Source organism: Canis aureus, chromosome 27, assembly GCF_053574225.1.
Source record: "Canis aureus isolate CA01 chromosome 27, VMU_Caureus_v.1.0, whole genome shotgun sequence".
NCBI classification, from domain to species: Eukaryota; Metazoa; Chordata; class Mammalia; order Carnivora; family Canidae; genus Canis; species Canis aureus.
This window is the reverse complement of record NC_135637.1, coordinates 21,197,497-21,220,602: the sequence shown is the minus strand read 5'-3', so window position 1 is coordinate 21,220,602 and position 23,106 is coordinate 21,197,497. Positions and strand designations below refer to the sequence as shown.

At 40.9% G+C, this 23,106-nt stretch overlaps 1 protein-coding gene across 1 annotated transcript in view; it reads left to right on the top strand.

The window, feature by feature from the left end:
- The window catches only part of MYO1H (myosin IH), a 48,250-nt gene that overhangs the window by 5,406 nt on the left and 19,738 nt on the right, over positions 1-23,106 (top strand). The window contains exons 3-17 of the mRNA XM_077876021.1: positions 304-419; positions 1,622-1,820; positions 2,722-2,802; positions 5,468-5,647; positions 8,253-8,351; positions 9,169-9,282; positions 9,551-9,622; positions 10,280-10,399; positions 11,310-11,377; positions 11,706-11,811; positions 11,967-12,047; positions 13,567-13,658; positions 16,109-16,203; positions 19,362-19,408; positions 22,722-22,802. Of these exons, the coding sequence (XP_077732147.1) occupies positions 304-419; positions 1,622-1,820; positions 2,722-2,802; positions 5,468-5,647; positions 8,253-8,351; positions 9,169-9,282; positions 9,551-9,622; positions 10,280-10,399; positions 11,310-11,377; positions 11,706-11,811; positions 11,967-12,047; positions 13,567-13,658; positions 16,109-16,203; positions 19,362-19,408; positions 22,722-22,802 (1,551 nt within the window). The remainder of the gene's footprint in view (positions 1-303; positions 420-1,621; positions 1,821-2,721; positions 2,803-5,467; positions 5,648-8,252; positions 8,352-9,168; positions 9,283-9,550; positions 9,623-10,279; positions 10,400-11,309; positions 11,378-11,705; positions 11,812-11,966; positions 12,048-13,566; positions 13,659-16,108; positions 16,204-19,361; positions 19,409-22,721; positions 22,803-23,106) is intronic.

The following is a 23,106-nucleotide window of genomic DNA, read 5'->3' as shown; positions in this document are numbered from 1 at the left end:
TCTCCTTAAAGAAGATTTCCCCAAGTCCAAGAGCTAAGGTGGACTTCCTTGGTCGTTCCGTCTCCCAGTGCCCTAGGTACACCTTTCTTACCATTCTAATGGAGGCAGTCTTGATCCCTTGGTCAGTGGTCCCCTGTCCCATGCACCCACATGGAAACTCCATGACAGAAGAGACACCGCTTTATTTATTGTTTTATATCTTGAGCATGGAACGAACACCTGGGGATCATACCATATGATGGTCTTTTGCTGTAGCCATTTGTACCCCAGGGTTCCTCACTAGTGTTTGGTCTGTTCCCCTAGACCTATATTGGGACCCTCCTTGTGTCTGTGAATCCATACCAGGAGCTTGGAATCTACACTGTGAGCCAGATGGAACTTTATCAAGGGGTCAATTTCTTTGAACTGCCACCACATGTGTAAGTAGCATGTATGGAGTTCATCCATAGTATTTTCCTATCTCTCTCCTTCTTCTTTATCTATTTTCTCTCCTTCCTTCCTATTCACCTATCCATCCATCCACCTATTCACCCACCCATCTACCCATCCATCTAAATCTTTGATGCATGCTCATTGGATTCTGGATGTCATTAAACAGCTGCCTTCTTGTGAAACGTCTTTCAGTGCAAAAGAAAACATCAGATCATTGTTGAGTCTCAGCTTAAATATCATGAGAGGTGGAATCTTTCGTAACTGCTGAGAGATCCAAGAGTGTGACACCTGTCTAGGTGTCTTTTCTGTAAAGAGGTTTGCTGTAGTGCCATCTACTGGTGTCTGAGTATCATGGCGGCTAAGGAGCATCCCTGTTGGTAGCAGGATTTCAGATCCTTAGGACAAGCAATTTCGTGTCTGATCTATATGTGATTCAGGGTTTGCTGAATTTCTGAGTTCTCCCTGGTTGACTTCTAGACTAATATTTAGGGCTCTTCCTCCATTTGTCTTGGTGACTCATCTATTCACCTCCTAAGGCATTTATAAACCTTTCTGCACCACTACCACCAACAATTTTCAAAATAGCCAGCTTTCAAAGTCAGCCATATGGGAAGATTAGTGTCCTGAGAGATTTTTATGCTTTGGTTTCTGATCTTGAAGATTAAAGCCTTTATAATAATTTTCTCTCTTGTCCTATAGATATCACAGAGCTTTTAAGAAATTTTCGGTTTTCTGTCTCTGTACTCTTAATACACTAGGTTTTGAGGGAAAGAAGAAACATGAGATCTTGGCGTATCCACTGAGTGTTTAAAATATTTAGATGAGATGTTATTTCCACCTACAGTTAATAGAACGTCTCCTGGGGATATAATTTAGTATCTGGCCTATTCTAAGAAATGTTGGATTTTTCAAAATAAATTCGTTACATCAAAAATGTCCATTATTGCTCAAGTTCTCTATTTTAACTCAACCGTTGGAGTTTTGATTTCTAGAACACTTTGTATGTGATCAGTCAATGGATTGCGGTGGGAGTTTGATATCTGAGCTCAGTGTTCTTGTACCACTTGTCTGGATGTGGCTTCCTGGAGACAGGGTACTTTGTCCTTCCGCTCTGGTGGTGTCACAGCTGAGGGAAATAGCATTATAGCCACTTCCCACCCCTTCCATTTCTGCCCCACTCCTTCTCCAGCTATGCCATAGCTGACAACGCTTACCGCATGATGTGTTCTGAGCTAAATAACCACTTCATCCTAATTTCTGGAGAGAGTGGTGCAGGGAAAACAGAGGCCTCCAAGAAGATTCTCCAGTATTTTGCTGTGACCTGCCCAATGACTGAGTCACTACAAATAGCCCGTGACAGACTATTGCTCTCCAACCCAGTGCTGGAGGTAAGTAATCTTTGAGAACCTGTGGGAGGGGAGTACTAGGGAGGTCACTAAGAAGAATTCTCTGCCCCGGCAAGTTGATCAGAATGGGCAGGTCACCATCTGGCTATTAAGCAGCAGGGTCTCAAGGGCAGTACTGTGGTTAAGGGTGTAACTTTGAAGTTCAGCAGGCATGGATGCTAATCCCAGGGCAGCCACATGCCAGCAAGCTTCAGCAAATCACTCCAGATCCCGGATCCTGTTTCCCTATCTGTGGAATGGGTCTATTCATAGTTTCTACCACGTAGGAGATTTTTGAGAATAAAACAAGATGAATGCAATTAAAAAGCACAGGGCAGAATTAATTAGTAAGCTCTAAAGTCATGCTCTATTATTCATATTTTTTCTTATTTAATTGGAATAATTTTGATAATTCTCCTATTGCCATTGGCTGTCTTGCTGGGTGATTTCAAACAAGTTATTTTTTTTCCTGTATTTTTTGTTGCCCTTCACGTTAAATGTTTGTGGTTGAAAGAATCTTCCCACTAGACCTATGAGTTGAATGATTTACCTCTTTGATATGAAAAGGGGTCTGGTAATGGGAGCCATTAACTGTGTCTTCTAGAACAGCAAGGGCCTTGGGTCTTCCATACCTCTCCTTAGTCCTCCCTAGACTGGATGCTAGAGAGAAGCTACTTTTCCGTTTTCTGCAACTCCATCCCTAGTATTTGGCATCACATCCTCTGTACTTGGTGGTTCCTTCTTAGAAGATAAAGTATGGTTTTCATCCCTGGCTCCCCTCTCTCCTCCATTCTCATAGTCGTGGTATTTGGGGTTGGGAAGTTGACAAGCACAAAGAGCTTAAATGACCATGCATGACAGTTTGGCTCAGCCTGTCCCTGTCTCCCTCACTTTGTATTCCAAGGCTTTTGGAAATGCCAAAACACTCCGGAATGACAACTCCAGCAGATTTGGAAAATACATGGACATACAGTTTGACTATAAGGTATCCTGAAGTTCCTATTACTGGTTCATGGGGATCCCTTAACTGGCCAATGCCAGCAACCTGACCCAAGGTACCCTAAGGGAAGAAGGGCTTTATTGGCTCAAATAATTGAAAAATCCAGGGTCAGTACTATTTTGGGAAATGCAAATAAAGACCACAATGAGCTACCATTTCATACTTTCTAGGGGGCCAAAAATTAAGAAATTTGATGATACCAGCCATTAGTGAATATGTAGCTAACTAGGGACTCTAACACATTGCCGGGGCCGGGGGTGTACATTGGTGCAACCCATTTGGAAAACAGTATATTATCCTGTGGAAGTTGAAACCACATAATCAATCTAAGGTAGAGTCATTCTGTTCCTGGAGATACTCCTATAGATTCACAAGCACACTGAAAACAACCAACACATCTGGAAGACTGAGGGTCCAGTGACAGAATGGCTAAATGGTGGGATGTCCACCCATTGAAGTGTCACATAGCAGTGAGAACAAATGAATGGCAGCTACACATAACACGGTCAAGTCTTAGGAATGTCCTGGGTGTCAGTGTAATGCCATTTCTTACAATGCCCCAGAACAATCCCACGTTAAACAATGTATTGTTTAGGCATACATAATTATACGGCATATGTTGGCAAATGTTTTCGGATAGGGCCAGATAGTCAATATTTTAGACTTTGTAGACCATATGGTTTTGGTCACAGCTATTCGGCTCTGCTTCTGTGGCATGGAAGCAACCAGAGACCATACATAATGAAAGAGTATGGTTGTATGTTGCACAAAATGTAAATGGGGCTGATGCAGGTGGGAAGGATTGAGAGAGTTCTCAAGGACACAGAATCCCAGTTGACAAAGTATCACTTAGACTGGAGAACAGTCACTGGCTGAGCATTAAGTGTAGTGATGACAGACTGGCTCAGGGTTTTCTAGAAGCTGGTATATGGACTTCTGGAGAAGCATGCCTAGACTTTGAAAAAAAAAAGAGTAGTTATGTCTTAAAACTTCTTATTGGGATGCCTGTGTGGCTCAGTGGGTGAGCTTCAGCCTTCGGCTCAGGGCATGATCCTGGGGTCCTGTGATTGAGTCCCACACTGGGATCCCCATGGGGAGCCTGCTTCTCTCTCTGCCTATATCTCTGCCTCTCTGTCTCTCATGAATATATAAATGAAATCTTTAAAGAAATTTTAAAATAAAACTTATTGATATTCAACATACATACTGAAAAGGACACAAGTCATGAGTATGGCTTGATGGATTTTACATCCATGTATCTGCCTGTGATAAACAGCACTCAGATCAAGACATAAACATTTCTAGTGCCTAGAAGATTCTCCTGCCCTTCTCTGATAGTACCTGCCTTCCCAAAGGTTACCAACTCTTCTGACCTCTATAATCAGATTAATTTTGCTGTTCCTTGAGCCTCATGTAAATGGAATTATACAGTATGTTCTATTTTGTGTCTGGCTCCTTTCAGTCAACATTCTATCAGGTTCATTTGTGTCGCTTCCTGTAGCAGTTAGCCATTTTTGGCTTATGTGACCTCCTTATGCTTAATCTGTTCTCCTGTTGATGGACATTTGGGTTTTCCAATTTGGAGCTATTGTAAATAGTGCTATGAATGTGCTTGCACATGTCTTTGAGTAGATGTTATTAGTACTCACTCACGTTGGCCGTACACCCAGAAGTGGTGTTGCTGGGTTCTTTCCAACAATGTTAGGACAGTTAATGACAGTTCCAGTTGCCAGCAGGGTTCTCTACACCCTTGTCTACATTTGGTATCACCAGTCCTTTTGGTTTGAGACATTCTGGTGGAGTATAGTGGTTTCCCACTGTGATTTGTTTGTATTTCCCTGATTACAAATGAAGTCTTGATAACTGGCCAATTAAAAATTTTGTGTTAAAGCCTTTTGCCCTCTTTTAAATAGGTGGTTTTTCTCATTGATTTGCAGGAATTCTATATATGTTCTGGAATGCAAATCCTTTATTGGAATATTCTTAAAAATAAGATGGTATGAGGGGCATGGGGGGCTTGGTCAGTGAAGCATCTGCCTTTGGCTTAGGTCATGATCCCATGGTCTTGGGATGGAGCCCTGAGTTGTCAGGCTCCTTACTCAGCAGGGAGTCTGTTTCTCCCTCTCCCTCTGCCACTCCCCTGCCTGTGCTCTCTCTCTCTCTCTCTCAAATAAATAAATAAAATCTTAAAAATAAAACATTGTAATATTGGCACAAGGATATATAGTGGTGCAAGGCCAGTGGACCAGAATGGAGTCTACAAAGGCATCCATGTTTGATATGGTCACCTGGCTTATGACAAAAGCACCACTGTGATTGAATAGATAGGATTGCCTATCCAATAAATGGTGCTATCAAGTGGAAATCCATGTGAATAAAAAGACCTTTGACCCTCTACCTCACTCCATAACAAAATTTTAATTGTGGTCCTAAATGTGAATGGTAAAATAATCACACTTCTAGATAGAAGTATAGAAAATATCTCTCATGACCTCAGGGTAGGCAAAAAATAGTTTTTGAAAAGAGCCCAGAAAACACTAGGCTTAGAAGAATCATCATTTGAATTCGGAATTTCCGTTCCTCGGAAGACACTAATAAGAGAGTGGCTTACTTATTGTTGTCATAGTGCATTTTTTGTTCTGTTCTGAAGGGCATTCCAGTAGGCGGGCATATCATCAGTTACCTGATAGAAAAGTCTCGAGTCGTCTATCAAAACCAGGGGGAGAGGAACTTCCACATCTTCTACCAGCTGCTGGAGGGTGGCGAAGAGGAGCTCCTTGCTTATCTGGGACTGGAGCGGGACCCCCAGCTGTATAAATACCTCTCACAGGTTGGAAGGACCAGCACCTGGCTTGGGTGACCCTTTGATGGCAGGGAGCAAGGGTTAGTGGGGGCTTCTGTAGGATGGTCAAGAACTTTCTCATTACCATTTTGGTAATCCTATGGACTGGTTTCTTGACACTTATCATAACCTCTCTGTTTATGCCTGGCAGGTAGATCATCTAGGTGAGTGGATCTCAGCATTGGCTGAAATTCAAATCACTTGAAGAGGTTTTTCAACACACACACACACACACACACACACACACACACACGTGCACACACACCCAACCCTCCAGATATTCAGATCTAATTGGTCTGGGGTGGGGACTTAGACATCAGGGCTGCGTTAAATACTCCCCTGTGGTTCAGTATAATTAAATGAATCCCTGGTGATTCTAAAGCACAGCAGAAGTGAGAAATGTTGTTCTAGGTGTGAGGGTACCTCATTGTCCATCCATGTCAACAACCTGTGCTGCCTCCTTCTGCTTTCAATACTAGTTAGGAAAAGACTCTCCACCTTCTCGCCTCCCATTCTGAGAATTGTTTGCAAAATGAACATACTTCCTTATGTTCAGGAGTAAGGAAAGAGTCCAGGCCATTCCCATAAACAGTCCTAGGATCCAGTGCTGTAAAATGGACTTTTAGAGTGTAACTCCCCACCGTTAGTCTTTCTGCAGCCAGCACTAGTGTATTGATGTCAGTATTTGACAGTATTTGATGTCACTGGCATCTTTTTGCTCCAAGATTTTTTGGACTTTTTTCCTTTTTCCTGGGTCTGGCTTCAAATGGAGGTCACCTGGCAAAGTGCAAGTGAGGACATCATTTGAGAAAGAGAACAAGTTTTTATGAAGTGAATCTGATAAAATAAGGACAAACATATATAGTAAGTCATGGAGGAAAAGTGGGAATGACTGAAATTTATCTTGAAAAATAAAGCTACGTAATAAAAGAATCTCATAACCCCCTTTACAAGCTTTGTACTAATTGTTAGAATGAAGAGTAATTCAAATCTGATTTTTTTTTGAAGGACTAATTTTTTTTTTTTTTTAACAAAGCAAAGTATATGATAGCATCACATACTTTTGTAACATGATCAGAGAGGGTCAATTTATAAAAGTATCTGAGGGGTTCAATCCTTTTCCCAAGGGCTTCAACTAACCCTTTTGATATTCAAATCATTCCCTTTTGGAACGTATCTTGTCTTTATACTTGCAGATTTTTTTCTAGCCTGATTAATTTGGCCAGATCTTCATGCCACAGAGGCTTTGTAAATGTTTCAGGCAATTTGCCAGAATTATTTTGTTCAACTTTGTGTTCTCCCATAACTTTTACAAACCTTGTGGCTTTACTTTGCAGTATATCCACAATGCTTCCAAACCTTTAGGTATCTTCCAAGGACTGACCTAAGCTGGCCCCACCCTGTTGGTGGTGGGAGCAGATGCTGCTGGTTGAACGGGGAGGGATATTTGGGAGGCTGAAGATTTAACAACGTCCAGTTGACTGGTGAATATATCCATAGTATGGCACCTCTGGTTTCCCCTTGCAACAAGGAAATCTTTAAGATGACAAATCTTCAAATAGCCAGGAATCCAAGAACACCCTGTACTACAAAAGCAAAATTTAAAAAACCCTTATCTAGAACATCTTCCCTTTAAATTGTGACATTTGGTGGTGTGTGTCTTATCTAAAGGACAACTTCTAGGGACTCTTGTGTCTGCCTTCAGCTCAGGTCATGATCCCAGGGCCCTGGGATCGAGCCCCATATTGGGCTCCCTGCTCAGTGGGGAGTCTGCTTCTCCCTCTGCCTCTCTCTTTGGCTTGTGTTCTCTCTCTTGCTCACTCTCTCAAATAAATAAATCTTTTAAAAAAGAATAGAAAACAGACAACTTCTAAAGTAGTGGAAGTGTCATCACATCTCCACTGTTGATCATGTCTATATAGCCTGCATTTCTCTAAATGCCAAACTTTTATTTTCTTGAGTAAGGGTCTCCTTCTACCTGGTCCTGCACTGCTGTTTCTGTTGGAGGTTGTAAAGCATCAAGACTCCTTTCTGGGGTGCCTGGCTGACTCAGGTGGTTAAGCATCTACCTTCGGCTCAGGTCATGATCTTGGGGTCCAGGAATTGAGTCCCACATTGTACTCCTTGCTCCATGAGGAGTCTGCTTCTCTCTCTGCCTCTCTATCCTTGTCTCTTAAGAATAAATAAATAAAATATTTTTTAAAGAAAGATTGCTTTCTCAATTTCAGTGCTGTCCTCTCCCTGCATATTTTAGCAGATGTTTATTGAGACAGACATCTTCAATTTATCTGGCAAATATGACAAGGAAAACTATTTTTTAAAAATACACATTCAAAGAGATAAACCACTAATGTGTACCTTTGAAAGTTTTCCCAGAACAGAGATAAAATTCTAAATGCGTTTGAAAAAAGGAGCAGTTTTGAATCATCCTGTGCTAGACAATCAGTTAAACCTACCTGTTTACAATTCAGAACATTGTAGAACTAGCTCTTACATGCTTATAGAGAAAACCATTTTTATTCAAAACTAGGTATGGGCATGTCTAACTGTCCTTATAAAAATGACTTAAAGCAACCCAATTCTCTGTCCACAGGGTCATTGTGCCAAAGAGTCCTCTATCAATGACAAGAACGACTGGAAAACTGTTTCCAGTGCTTTTTCTGTCATCGATTTTACTGAAGGTGACCTCGAGGTATGATCCCTGAGGATGGAACTGCCTGTATGGTCTGGGATTGATGAAACAATCCTGATGTCTTGGTGACCACTTAGTAGGGTCGCCAGATTCAGCCAATAAAAATATAGGATGCCTAGTTACATTTTAATGGGCATCATTATTTGGGGGCACCATTTAGGACCAAAATTATTCATGGCTTAGCTGAAATTCAGATGCTAACTGTGCATTCTCCCTTTCATCTGGCAACCCTAACATTTCCCAGTGCTGTGTGCAAGGAGGAGATCATGTTTCTTCTTCCTCTCAAATCCAATCTCAAATATTTAGATGCCCTGGAACTATAGGATTATCATTTATTTACTCTTCTATTTTTGAACGGGAGCAAATTGTAGGATTTATAAACATTGTGTTTTTACGTCCTTTTTTGATGATTAAAACTACTGTTCTTTCAAAGATGAGAATTAATTTAAAATATATTTATATATGTGTGTGGGTAAATATCTATATCTATCTATATATCATGCGATCATGATATATAGATCATGGCATTTGCTTATAAAATGGTTTATTGGTGGGAAGGGGGTGAGGAAGATATAAAAAACAAGAGTGTCCGGTGCTGGAGATTAGGGTACCCTGGGCTGAGGTTCTTTATCCTACTTCCCTTAATGTCTGAAGTGGGTAAGAGGCTGATTTCTGGGGAAGGAGGAAATCAAGCTAAAGCTCAGGGCTGGAATGGGGAAGGGGGCAGTTTTCCTTGGGGGATCTTCTGTGATGACATTCATCAGTTAGGCAGCCGCTCTTCTCTCCTTGTTATTCTTGCCTTTTCCCACATTCCTAGAATCTCTTTGGAATTATTGCCAGTGTCTTACACCTGGGGAACATTTGTTTTGAAGAGAACGACCAAGGCTGTGCCACCATACCAGATATCCACGAGATCAAATGGATCGCCAAGGTGATGTTCCACTTTTGAAGAGCACAGGGAAGACCCGGCCCTTTTCTGAGGTGGAGGGGCAGGAGAGGGGAGCTTGAGGCAGCTGGATGCCCAGGTCCCCAAGTGGGTAACACAGTGTTCTCTGGCTGATACTGGCTAGGATATTTAAAGAGTGTGGGAGCAGATGAGGGAGTGGGTAAAGGCCAGCTAGTCAGAACAGTGAATGTGATCTGTTTTGGCAAAAATCTAGTCTAATCACTGAATGGCGTTTCGGTTTCCATTTTCTCAGCTCCTGGGGGTCCAACCATCAATCCTTCTGGAAGCTCTCACCCATAGAAAGATTGAAGCCAAAACTGAGGAGGTAAAAATGTCTCTGGTGGAAATGTACCTGTTCTCCCTGCTACTGCTGCTGCCTGCCTCATGTAAGAGCAGGATGTGGTCCTAGAGGAGGCTGGACCCCAGCCTTCCAGCCCCTTCAGGGATCTCCTGCCTCAACCTCCCCATCTCCAACCATTACACCAAGCTTGCCATGCTTCCCTTTTGCCATGCCTTTCCCTCATGATGTCTTTGCCCATGCTGTCCCCTCTGTTGGAACGCTGTTCCCTGTGCTTCTCTAATTAACACCTTCTTATCCTTCAGTTCCTGGGGTCACATCCTCAAAGAGCCTTCCTGATCATCCCACCCCTGTCCTAAAGCATCATACATATCTCCTCACGTTGTTCTCATCTTGCAACATGATTGTGTGTGATGTGTCAATGTCCTGTTCCCCAACTGTGAGCCTGCAGAGGCTGGAACTGTTTATCTTGGTCATGGCTGTATCTCAGCAGCTCCATGCCTGGCATGTAGTGGGCATTCAAGAAATGGCTACTCCCTGAGCATGTGCAGGTTGGGGTGGCATCTTCTCCCAGCACACATCCTTCAGTGGCCATCATTAAAGTCTAATTTGAAAACTCAGGAGGAGGGGTGGGCTTTTTTTTTCTCTTAACCTCTCTAATGATACATCTGTTGTTGTTCTCAGGTAATATGCCCATTGACACTGGAACTCTCTGTCTATGCTAGAGATGCAATGGCAAAGGCCGTTTACGGACGAACATTTACTTGGCTGGTCAACAAAATCAATTCCTCCTTAGTGAACAAGGTTAGTCCACACATTTTTGGATGATGCACTAACGTGGTGATGCTTTATCACTGACACAGTCACTCTAAAGAATTTGTGAGCATCGACTCCTGGCTCCTAAAGAGCAGGGACAGTGTCCTTCCAAGTCTACATTTCTGGCACACAGTAGGCTCACAAAAATGCCCACTGAATGATTTTTGCAGTGTGTCCCAAAGTGTGGGATGCACAGTCTTTGCAGCACACCAGATGGCTTCTAGTGTAGACATAAACTTTTAACTTCAGTGGTAGTATATTTTAACATGTGTAAGAAAAAAATATGAAACCTTCAAACTCACCCTCAGTGGAATTACTTAAGTAATAAGAGGAGTTTATTCAAAGCTGGAAATTTAGGAAAGGATATTGGGCACAGAGTAGTACATAGATGTAAAACTCAAGGTGGGAGTATGTAAAGGACAGATTTGGAAGGCATCGGCTTAGGAGGCCATAGATGTGAATTGTGGCCTTTTCAAAAAAAATGGTCATCATTTCTTTAAATAGCCATACTGTCTGATGTGCTTGGTCCTCTGTTTAAAATGAGGTCCTCTGTTAAAATTCAAACCACTGTCCTCTCTCCTGGATTAATATCTTTGCTACTCTCTATAGAGAGTTTCAATGTGGTCTCAGGAGACCAAGAGGGGCTGAAGCAAGGGGGTGAATCAGAAGGGGAAGGTCTCGCTTCTTGGGTGGTAGACGTGGAAGCTGCTGTGGGATTCTGGCAGGCTTCAGGCCAAACGAGCAGGCTGGGAGATTTGTTTCCACCCTATAAGACTTCTGTGATCCAGTGTTGGAAAGAGAGAAGGTGTGAGCTTTAGAACCAAGTCTCAGCTTTGGGGCAGCTTTTAAGAGTCATTAAGTAAAAGACCTCACTAAGCAATGTGTGTTCTTTGACTAGGATTTCACCGGGAAAACCGTGATTGGATTGCTGGATATCTATGGGTTTGAGGTCTTCGACAAGAATGGGTGAGTTTGTCATTACTTATTGGTCCTCTGTTCTTCTTTAGGACCTGAGTCTGGTTTAAGCCATCTCTAGTGTTATTGGAAGTGGTTTTCCCATCCTCAGAAATTCTCTGGATTTCCATAGCCAGCAAATTCATAGACTGGTCCAGAATTGGAATAACCATAAAAAAATCATCTTTTAGCTTGACTCTTCTGATCTATTTAGTAAATGATGTGATGAATAAGGACTTTACTTTCTCTGTATTTAAAAAAATTTTTTTAAAATAAGTAAATACAATTTTTAATTGGCCTACTCGTGTAGCTTTAGTTATTTAAATTTTTGCATCTCTAGTTTTGAGCAGTTCTGCATCAATTACTGCAATGAGAAACTCCAGCAACTGTTAATAGAGAGAACCCTAAAAGCGGAACAAGCAGAATATGAAATGGAAGGCATAGAGGTAAAACATTTTAATTTCTTAATCTAGTGAAAGAGACTCACTCAAGCAATAGTATTTCACTGGAGATTTTATCCTCATTAGTACTCAGAATTATTTTTCACTCTTTCATGTTCATCTAAATCCTCCTCAGAGAATTATTTTCTTTGTCATTCTAGTGGGAACCAATTCAGTATTTCAACAACAAGATCATCTGTGATTTGGTGGAAGAGAGACACAAAGGAATCATTTCCATTCTGGTGAGAAAATTAATGTTGGCTTAGTCTTCAAACAGTGTTGCCAACACGCAGAAGACTTTTTCTCCCAGGCTTCAAGAGGGTTGGTTGCTTAGCATGAGCAGAAAGCCAGAAAACATAAAGGAAGGCTTTACAAAGAATGTCAGGTGATCCTGAGTTGAGACTCCTCAGGATGCACCTGTGACTTTATCTTGAACAGTTGCACCTTCTGAGAACATCCATGGCTGCCAATCCACAGTTGTTCCAATTTAAACATTATTTTTTAAATCTAAAAGCCAATGAGAAATTATTTCTTTGCCTTTTCATTCGCGATCATCTCCCTTCTAACAAAAATTACAAGTCCCTTTTCTCCTCTTGCCTCCTCCTCCATCTAACTGTTGTGTGAACAAGATTCTAAAGCCCAGCAGGACATTAATGGGTGGTGACTATAGTTGCCAGGAACATGGGTATCACCTGGATTCAGATCCCAGCCCCATTCCTTACTAGCTGTGTAAACTTAGGTGGGTGTTCTAATCTCTCTGAGCTCCAATCTCCTTGTCTTTAAATGAGTGCAATGATACTGGTTATCTTAAGAGGAAGTGTAAGGATAGGTTGAGATTGTATATGCACAGGGCTCAGAATTATGCTATTGTGTGGTAAGCATGCACACTCAATTCATTCAACAAATACTTAGCAGTGCTTACTTGGTGCCATGATTGTGCCCTGTGCTTTGGGACACAGCAGTGGACAAAATAGATCAATACCACTACACTCACGAGGCTTTAAATCTTAGCACAGACACTGACAACAAACAGGTTAATGGGTAAAATAAGTACGTTGTACAATGATGAAAAAAAAAAAAACAGAAAGGATTAGATGTGCTGGGGAGGATGATTCAATTTTAGGTGTGATGGTCTGGGAAGGATTGTATAGACTTCTGGGGAAGCATGTTCCAGGAAGCACAGACTGGCATAGGTTATTCTATGTGTACTCAATGCTCATATGAATGGCTGGACTAGCATTTTTAAATATTTTAGTAATAAATACTTGCTTCTATGTGGTTTTCCATTAATGGAATCAGGAAACAGAGATACTACTTCAAGAGGGTTGTCTCACCAACCTGAACCTTGTTTTTTTTTTTTTTTTCTTGCTATTTTAATAAAAGCTGGAGGGTTGATTCACTTGTTAAGATGGTCAGTTAAATGTTAACATCCTAACACTGTTAAGGATTTGAGATAGGAAATAGACATAGTTGGAGAAATGTGAAAAATTAGATGCACATGTTTTATAGCTTTCTTTCCATGAGGATTTTGCTTCTAGTAAAAGGGAATATATGTTCTAGGCCATATATGGGCCTAGATGGGTGGAAGAGTTGACTTTTCAAAGAATTTCCAGCCCTTCTGAGACAACTAAGCACCTGTAACGGATCATTGCACTCCCACCCCCAGTGTTCACCTGAACTTGTGTTAGATGACACAAGTGGTGAAGGCATTTAAACTTCACCTCAATCCATAGCATTGAGGCTTCTCTTTTTCTCTGGAAGGATGAAGAATGTATCCGTCCTGGTCCTGCTACAGACTTGAGTTTCCTGGAGAAATTGGAAGAGAAAGTAGGCAAACATGCACACTTCCAAACGTATGTATCTCGCTTGACAAGCTGTTGCATGGGGAAGGTCATCATATATCCACTTTCTTGGGTGGGCAGTGGACCTCAAGAGTACAGCCACTCCTTCATATGTTGAAACATGATGTACCATAATGATACACCAACTCATATACATGCATACCTTTTGTTAGTAGCAATAAAATTCAAATGAATCTCAGGCAAAATGTTCTAAGACTATTTCATGCATGTGACCCTATCCAAAATGTGTCTATGATTGTTACATATTGGATAGGATCACATGCATGAAATAGTCTTCTTTTAAAGTTAGGTTTAAAAATATAATATACATACAGTGATATGTGTATATCTGAAGCGTACAGCCAGCATATCTTCATATTTGTGTATACCCACATCACCACCACCAGGTCAAAATATAGAGCATTTATAGCATCCCAGAAAATCGACTAGAAATTTAACTTAGTCTTTGAGACAAGGAAGAGAATTGAATATCTCATGCACAGGAGTCCTAAAGCCCTGGTTTTGAATCCTGGATCAGCCCCTTATAAGACATGTGTCTTATTACTATACCTAGTGGGTAGCGCTGTGAATGACTACATCAATCACCTAGTGCAATTTCTAGCCATGGCAAAGACTCAGTAAATGGTAGTGGCCTTATCAGACTTTTGTTAAATATTGCAATGATAAGTAAATGAATCAATAATGGAAAAATAAATTGTGGTATATTCACAGATGGAATAACATACAGCCATGAGAATGCACAATCTATAACTACGTGCAGTCATGTAGGTAAATCACAGAACACGTTAACAAAAGAAATCAGACACAAAAGAGTATATGCTATACAATTCCCTTTCCATAAAGCACAAAACCAGATAAAAACCAACCTGTTATGTTAGATGTCAGGTCATAACTGGAAAGAGTTCAAGGTGGTGGGGGTTTGGTTCTCAGGGAACTGGTAATGTTCTGTTTCTTGACCTGGGTTCTGGTTATATGGATGTGTTTCTTGTGGAAAATTCACTGAACTGTACACTTAGGATATCTGCACTGTCAGTATATATGTATATACATTTCAGGAAAAGGTTGTTAAAATTTTGGAATTACCAGATCTGAAAAATGATGTTTCATGAGTATTTTAGTCAGTCAATATCACAAAAATGTAGGATAGTAAAATTATTTCTTAGTTATCACCTGAAAAAAATAGAATTTATTTAATCGTATAAGTGTTTCCGTGGTTCACATGTTTTTTCATTCCTCAGTGCTTAGGAGAAGGATCTAATTTTACTCTTAAGTTTTTATTTCAATTCCAGTTAGTTAACATACAGTATAATATTAGTTTCAGGTGTACAATATAGTGATTCCACACTTCTGTACATCACAAGTGCACTCCTTCATCCCCAACACCTATTTCCCCGATCCCCTTACTAACCTCCCCTCTGGTCACTATCTGTGTGTTCTCTATAGTTAAGAGTCTGTTTCTTGATTTGTCTTTCTGTCTCTTTTTCCCCTTTGTTCATTTATTTCTTAAATTCTACATATGAGTGAAATCATATGGCATTGTATTTTTCTGACTTCACTTAGTATTATCCTCCTTAGTTCCATCCAAATGGTTGTTGCTAATGGCAAATTTTTTCTTTTTTATTGCCAAATAATATTCTATTACATATATCTATATCTACATATAGATACATATCTATATCTATGTATACATCTACACACATATATATATATATTACAAAGAAGATGTGAGATTTATTTTTTTAAAAGATTTATTTATTTATTCAGAGAGAGAGAGAGAGAGAGGCAGAGACACAGGCAGAGGAAGAAGCAGGCTCCATGCAGGAAGCCTGATGTGGGACTCGATCCCAGGTCTCCAGGATCACACCCCAGGCTGCAGGCGGTGCTAAACCACTGAGCCACCAGGACTGCCCAAGATGTGAGATTTATATATAGATATAGATAGATGGATATAAAATCTCACAACTTCCTTGTCCATTCATTAATTGATGGACAGTTGGGCTGCTTCCATATCTTGTCTATTGTAGATAATGCTGCTTTAAACATTAGTTGCATATGTCCATTTGAATCAGCGTTTTTGTATTCTTTGGGTAAATACCTAGTGGTACGATTACGGGGTCATAGGGTAGCTCTATTTTAACTTTTTGAGGCCCCTCCATACTGATTTTCCACAGTGGCTGCACCAGTTTGCATTCCCATCACCAGTGCACGAGGGTTCCCCTTTCTGCACAGGGAAGGGTCTAACATGAGGGAGACCTTGGTCTGTAGTCAGATGAACTAGGGCTGCCATGTGTGTTTGGCTTCCAATGCTGGGCTTCCACCCATTGTCATGTTCTTAACCCGCTTGTCAGGACTTCTCTTTTGCTCTTTGCTTTATATATTGGTGCATTTTGTTGCCGGGAACTAGAAAGTTTCAGTGCAAGTCTATTTCTGTCTTGCTGCAGCCGGAAGCTGGCAGGGCCCAAGGGCCGGAAGAGGATTGGCTGGATGGAGTTTCGGCTTTTCCACTACGCGGGAGAGGTCACCTACTGCACCAAAGGCGAGTGTCCAGGGTGTGCAGGTCAAGCCATGAGGTGCGCCTGTGTCCAGTGGAGAAATGGCTGCATGTCCATCCCAAACGTTCGCTAGCCCTGCTTGCAAGCATGCCATTTGAAGTTATTTCATTCATGATTTTATTATGCATATCCACTTTATTTCACCTACTTAAAGCATAAAGTATATTAGTTTTACTATATTCGTGTGATAGTTATGCAACCATCAACACAGTGCATTTTAAAACACCTCACCCCAAAAAGAAACCCTGTATGCATTAGCAACCATTCTATCTTCCGCAGCCCCATCCCCCACAGCCCTAGGCTATAAACTGATCTATTTTCTGTTTCTTTTTTTTTTTTTTTTTTTTTTTTCTGTTTCTGCATATTTGCCTGTTCTGAGTATTTCATGTAGATGGAATCACACAATATATGGTCTTTTGTGTCTGGCTTCTTCCACCTAGCATCATGTTTTCAAGGTTCACCCTTGTTGTTATTTGTATGGCTAAATAATATGCCATTCTACGGATAGAATGCATTTTGTTTATCCATTCATCAGTTGATAGGCATTTGGGTTTGTTTACACTTTTGAGCTATTACTAATAATTCTCCTATGTGCATTTTCTTTCAAAACATTTAAAAAATATTTTTGTTGGTTATTTCTGCTTTAGGTTCTAAATTATTTTCGCTTCTTTGTTTAAAAAATTATTTTTACTGTTTTTTTCTTTTTAAGTAGGCTCTGTGCTCAACTTGGGGCTTGAACTCACAACACTGAAATCAAGAGTCACATGCTCTACCACCTGAGATAGCCAGGCACCCCTGAATTATTTTCCCTTCTAAATAAGTTTATTTCTTTAAGAATCTTTAATACATTTTGTCTTTTAAATTCCCAGTGGTATAAAAATAGAAAACATTTTAAAATAGGATTACTCTCTGTGCAGGTAATCAATTGATTTTTGTTTAAAAAATAATAAACATGTAAGGCTATGCATATTACATGTATAGAAGTTGTTGTCCATACAGAAAAGTCCAAAAAAGAAACTAAAAGCCTCCTTTACTCCTAGCTTCTCCCTGAGGTAAACACAAGAACCAATAGTTTCTTGTATCTTTTCAGGAAAATAGAAATATCTTATACAGGGACTCCTGGGTGGCTCAGTGGTTGAGTGCCTACCTTTGGCTCAGGTTGTGATCCCAGGGTCCTGGGATTGGACCCCACATGGGGCTCCCTGTGGGGAGCCTGGTTCTTCCTCTGCATATGTCTCTGCTTCTCTCTGTGTGTCTCTCATGAATAAATAAATAAAATCTTTAAAAAAACAAGTTAGTTTGGACCTCTTTTGGGTGTATACCCAAAAGAATTGAAAGCAGGGACTTGCATAGATATTTGTACACCCACATTCATTACAACATTATTCACAATAGCCAAAAGGTGGAAACAACCCAAATGTCTATCAATGGATGCATGGATTGACACAATATGCTATACCATAAACAGCAGAGCATTATTCAGTCCTAGAGATCCTCTGATCTCTCATACCACATGGATGAACCTTGAAAACCTTATGCTAAGTGAAAGAAGCCAGTCACACAAAACCTATATGATTCCAATTACAAGGTACCTAGAGTTGTCAAACTTATTGAGACAGAAAGTAGAATAGTGGTTATCAGGGGCTGAGGAGGGGGAATGAGGAAGTAGTGTTTAATGGGGTCAGATTTTCAGTTTGAGAAAATGCATTCTGGAGATGGATGGTGGTGATAGTTGCACAAAAATGCAACCATGCTTAATGCCACTGAACACTTAAAAATAGTTAAAATGCTAAAATTTATGTTATGTATATTTTCCCATAATAAAAATGTTAGTTTTGGTAACTCCAAATAGTTTTCTAAAAAGATTGTATCTTAGATGTTTTTTATCTTAGACATGTTTTTTTTAGCTATTTTGATTTTTTTTTTTTTTTAAGTAGGCTCCAAGCCTGACATGGAGCCCAACATGGGGCTTGAACTCACAACCCTGAGATCAAGACCTGAGCTGAGATCAAGAGTCAGACATTAAACCAACTGAGCCAGCCAGGCACCCCTGGTGCCAATTTTATAATGTCATTTAGCTACTAATCTAATTATTAGTAACTGATTAGGTTTTAAGTGGGTGCTTAAAAACGAAGTTAAAATCGGAAATGGCACGTCCTCCTCTGTATGAAGATACTGTTGGATACCTCTAGTCCTGGTACTTTCCTCAGTGGTGGGAAAGATTTTCTCACCAGGCTTCACCTGGCCACTCCATTGTTTTTGTTGTTGTTGTTGTTTTGTTTTGTTTTAAGATTTTATTTATTTATTCATGAGAGACACAGGGAGAGAGGCAGAGACATAGGCAGAGGGAGAAACAGGATCCCTGCAGGAAGCCCAATCCCAGGACTCCCAGGAATCCCAGATCACGCCCTGAGCCAAAGGCAGATGCTCAACTGCTGCTGCTCCATTGTTTCAATGTTATTCCTTTTTTTTCCCTCCACATCTTATTTATTTCTTTATTTTAGAGATAGCGTGTGAGTGGGGAGAGGAGCAGAGAGAGAGGGACAAGCAGACTCTGAGCTGAGCACAGAGCACAACACAGGGCTTAATCCCATGACTTTGAGATCATGATGTGAGCTGAAACCAAGAGTTGGATGCTCAATCGATTCAGTGATCCAGGTGCACCTAGATGTCATTCCTTTTATGCATAACTCATTGCTACTGGACTAGGATATGTGTATAATGTTTAGCATAAAGGCTCTACATTAGTGTGATACTGGTGAGAGTTTAGAGTAGTGTGTGTGTGTGTGTGTGTGAGAGAGAGAGAGAGAGAGAGAGAGAGATAGATTCAATTCTGAGAACCTCATTCCCAACCAGCATTGGGATTACACTTCCAGGAACATCTGGCAATGTCTAGAGACAAACTGGGGAAGGTGCTGCTGGCATTGAGTGGGTAGAGGGCAGGGATGCTGGTAACCATCTTACAATTCATAAGACAGTCTCCACGATAAAGAATTCTCCAGCCCCAATGTCAATAGCGTCAAGGTCGAGAAACTGATCTGAGCCTATGAAATTATTTTCAGGATTTCCCTTTGCAGTCATTTGGGATAGAACTGCATTTTTAGGCAAACCATTGATTCAAAAATTTTTCAATGTTTTATAGGATTCTTAGAAAAAAACAATGATCTCCTCTACAGACATCTGAAAGAAGTAAGTCTGGAACTTAACTATACGTATTTCTGATGGTTATTAGGTATATCACCCATGACACTGATTTTGGGGTAGATTTGGCCTTCTGGATTTTTCTTCAATGCATTATGTTAGAACTCCAGCATGTCATGGCCAGAATATATATTCAAGATCATCTGTATGATGATATGTCCTTGATTCAAGAATATATGTTGCCCCTGCTGTGTGCCAGGAACCATGCTAACTCTGGCCAGTCCTCGTTCTCATGGAGTTTGCCATGGGTCTGGAGAGTGGCCAAGAATAAATATATACAGTTGATCCTTGAGCAACATGACCCTGCTAATCTCCTATGCAGTCAAAAATCCACTTATAACTTTTGACTCTCCTAAAACTTAACTACGAATAGCTTACCGTTGCCAGAAGCCTTACTTATACATAAACAGTCAATTAACACATATTATATATATTATATACTATATTCTTACAACGGAAGTAAACTAGAGAAAAGAGAATAGTATTAAGAGTGTCCTAAGGAAAATATATTTACAGTCCTGATACTGTAAAAAAAATCTGCATATAAGTGGATCCACACAGTTCAAGCCCATATTCTTCAAGGGTCAACTGCATATGAATAAGTTATCCATCCATAACAAGTGCTCTGAAGAAAATAAGGCAACATGGTTGAGAGGGACATTTTTTAAAAGATTTTATTTATTTATTCATGACAGACACACAGAGGCAGAGACACAGGCAGAGGGAAAAGCAGGCTCCCTGTGGGGAGCCTGATGTGGGACTCAGTCCCAGGACCCCAAGATCACACCCTGAGCCAAAGGCAGATGCTCAACTACTGAGCCACCCAGGTAGCCAAGAAGGACATTTTCAATTTAGTTTAAGAGATCAGAGAAAACACCTCTGTGGAGGTGACTTTGGGCTGAAACCTGAGTGAGAATGCTGTTGGCTGTGGAAAGATCGGGGTTACTCCAGGCTGAGGGGCCAGCATGTACAAAGGCCCTAAGGCTCAGAAGAGTTCACTGTGTGTTCAGGGAGTGGTATGATGTTAGGAAAGGGGACTGAGCCCTGCAGGGTGAGGTGTCCAGGCAGGAGCAGAGATTTTGTTGCAGTGAGAATATACCAGGGTAGTATGAATAGAAGACAAGAAAACTGAGACTCAGAGAAGTCTCAACTTGCTCAAGGTCACATCATGAGGTGGAACTGAGATTAGCCTCTGTGGCTGTTGGTACAAGTCCCAGTGTCCTTTCATATACCTCACTGATCAGAAAAACCTTGTGTTTTATTTATTTTTATTTTTATTTTTTTTAACCTTGTGTTTTAAAGCCTTACTTTATATTGAAACAGTTAACTGTTTTATTAAAAACTGGATTTTATTTAATTAGCTTGGTTTACAAAAAAGCATAAATGTAGGAAGACATTTTCAAGTAAACACACAGACTGTTCATTTCCGGAGTACCTTCTGGCCTTTCTGATCTTTTCTCTGCCACTCCTAGGACCACTTGTTCCAACCTCTGAGGTTCAGGAGAGAGAACTATGCCTAACTTTGGATCTCTGCTCCATGCAGGTGCTCTCTGAGGCTGAGTGTTAGCCCCACCTCTTCCCAACTGGGGGTGTCTAGCAAATATCCCCACTGGTGGGATGGATCTGGTGGGGCCTCCATCCTCAAGTCACTGTAAATGACATAGGAGTGAAAGGGCCCCAGCTGACACAGGGAACATAGTACTCCTCTCCTGGCTATGCCTCTGCCCGCCATGCCCACACCCTTCTCAAACCCATCCACGGAGTGTGCTTCCCATGGAAAAATCTCAGAGTCCTCCACTTCACCAGCCAGGGATGAAGGTTCTTGGACTTCCTTTTAACTTCAAGATGCATTCTTTTCTTTTTAAAGATTTTATGAGAGACACAGAGAGAGAGGCAGAGAGAGAAGTAGGCCCCATGGGGAGCCTGATGCTAGGCCTTGATCCCAGGACCCCAGGATCACACCGTGAGCCAAAGGCAGATGCTCAACCACTGAGCCACCCAGGTGCCCCAAGATGGGTTATTTCTAATGTGTTCACGCCTGCCTTCAAATTGCTTTTTCATGCCATTGTCAGTGCAGAATCAGAGTGGATTAAATTAAAAAAAATTTCAATTTAAGAATCATCGAATTGTGGCAAAATACACATAACATAAAATTTTATCATCTCAACCATTTTTAAGGGTGCAGCTTAGTAGCATTAAGCACCATAATATCGTTGCACAGCCAATCTTCAGAATCCTTTCCATCTAGCAGAACTGAAACTCTGCCCTGTTAGAATACTAACTCCCCTGTTCTGCTCCCTCAGCCCCTGTAGCCAGCACTGTACTTCCTGTCTCTCTGAATGTGACTCCTCTAGGAACCTCATGGAAGTGGGAGTCATATAGTATCTGTCCTGTGTCTAATTTTTTCCCCTTATCATAATGTCCTCAGTTTCATTCATGTTCTCACACGTGTCACAATTTCCTTCTGTTTTAAAGGCCAAATAATAATTCTAATTCATTGTGTGGATACAAGGAAAATAATTTTAGTGTCAAATTAATTTTTTTTTAATTAAAGCTTTTTGGAGCACCTGTGTGGCTCAGTCGGTTGAGCATCTGACTTTTGATTTCAGCTCAGGTTATGATCTTAGGGTTGTGAGATCAAGCCCCACATCGGACTCCGTGCTGGGTGTGGAAACTGCTTAAGATTCTCTCCTTCCCTCTCCTTCTGCTCTCTTCCCCTCCATAATAAATCTTTAAAAAATATAAACAAAATTAAAGATTTTTGATAATACATATTATTTTGAAAATGTGTGCATAAGGGGAAAAATCAAACTATAAAATCTGGTGTCCTTGACCCCATGTCATTAACTCTCTCTCCTGAGAGCCAACTGTTCTAGCCATTTGACTGTGTATTCTTTTGGGATAGTACAACCAAGGGGTGTATGTATCTCCCTCTTTTTCCTTTCTCTTCACACAATAATCCCACACTGTACATGTGATCCTCGTCTTGCTCTTTTCACTTGACACCATCTTGGAGATGATTCTTAAAGAACTGGTTCATTCTCTGTAGCGGCTGGACTGGGAACAAGTGATTGCTTTACCGTGTCAGAAGAAAACCATTCAGATAGCCTTACCATGTAGCAAGTGCAGTAGATACAGTATTTAAACATTTCCCTCCATGTTTGTATTTTTTCCCCATTTTCTTCAAGCACTCCTAAAGCAAATGGCTCTGGGCTGTCGTGCACACTTATGCAAGCTTTCCTGAAGTCTCCTTAGTGACTTCTGAAGTAGTGAATGTGGAGCTCATTTCCTTTACTTGCAGGTGCTATGCAGGTCCAAAAACCGTATCCTAAAGGAATGCTTCCTAGTGGCTGAGTTAGAAAACCGGAGGAGGCCGCCAACGGTGAGTGGGGGGAAAAATGCCTGTGCAGAATTAGAAGGTTGTTAAAATCAGCCAGAGAGTGCACTTATTCTCAATCACCTGTACATTTTAAACTGTCCTCCCTTGGGGCGCCTGGGTGACTAAATTGGTTAAGCATCTGCCTTTGGCTCAGGTCATGATCCCAGAGTCCCTGAGTCAGACTCCCTGCTCAGGGGGGCATCTACTTCTCCCTCTCCCTTTGCCCCTTCCCCCTCTTGTATTCTCTCTCTTTCTCTTTGGAATAAATAAATAAAATATTTTTAAAAAACTGTCCTCCACTTTCCTG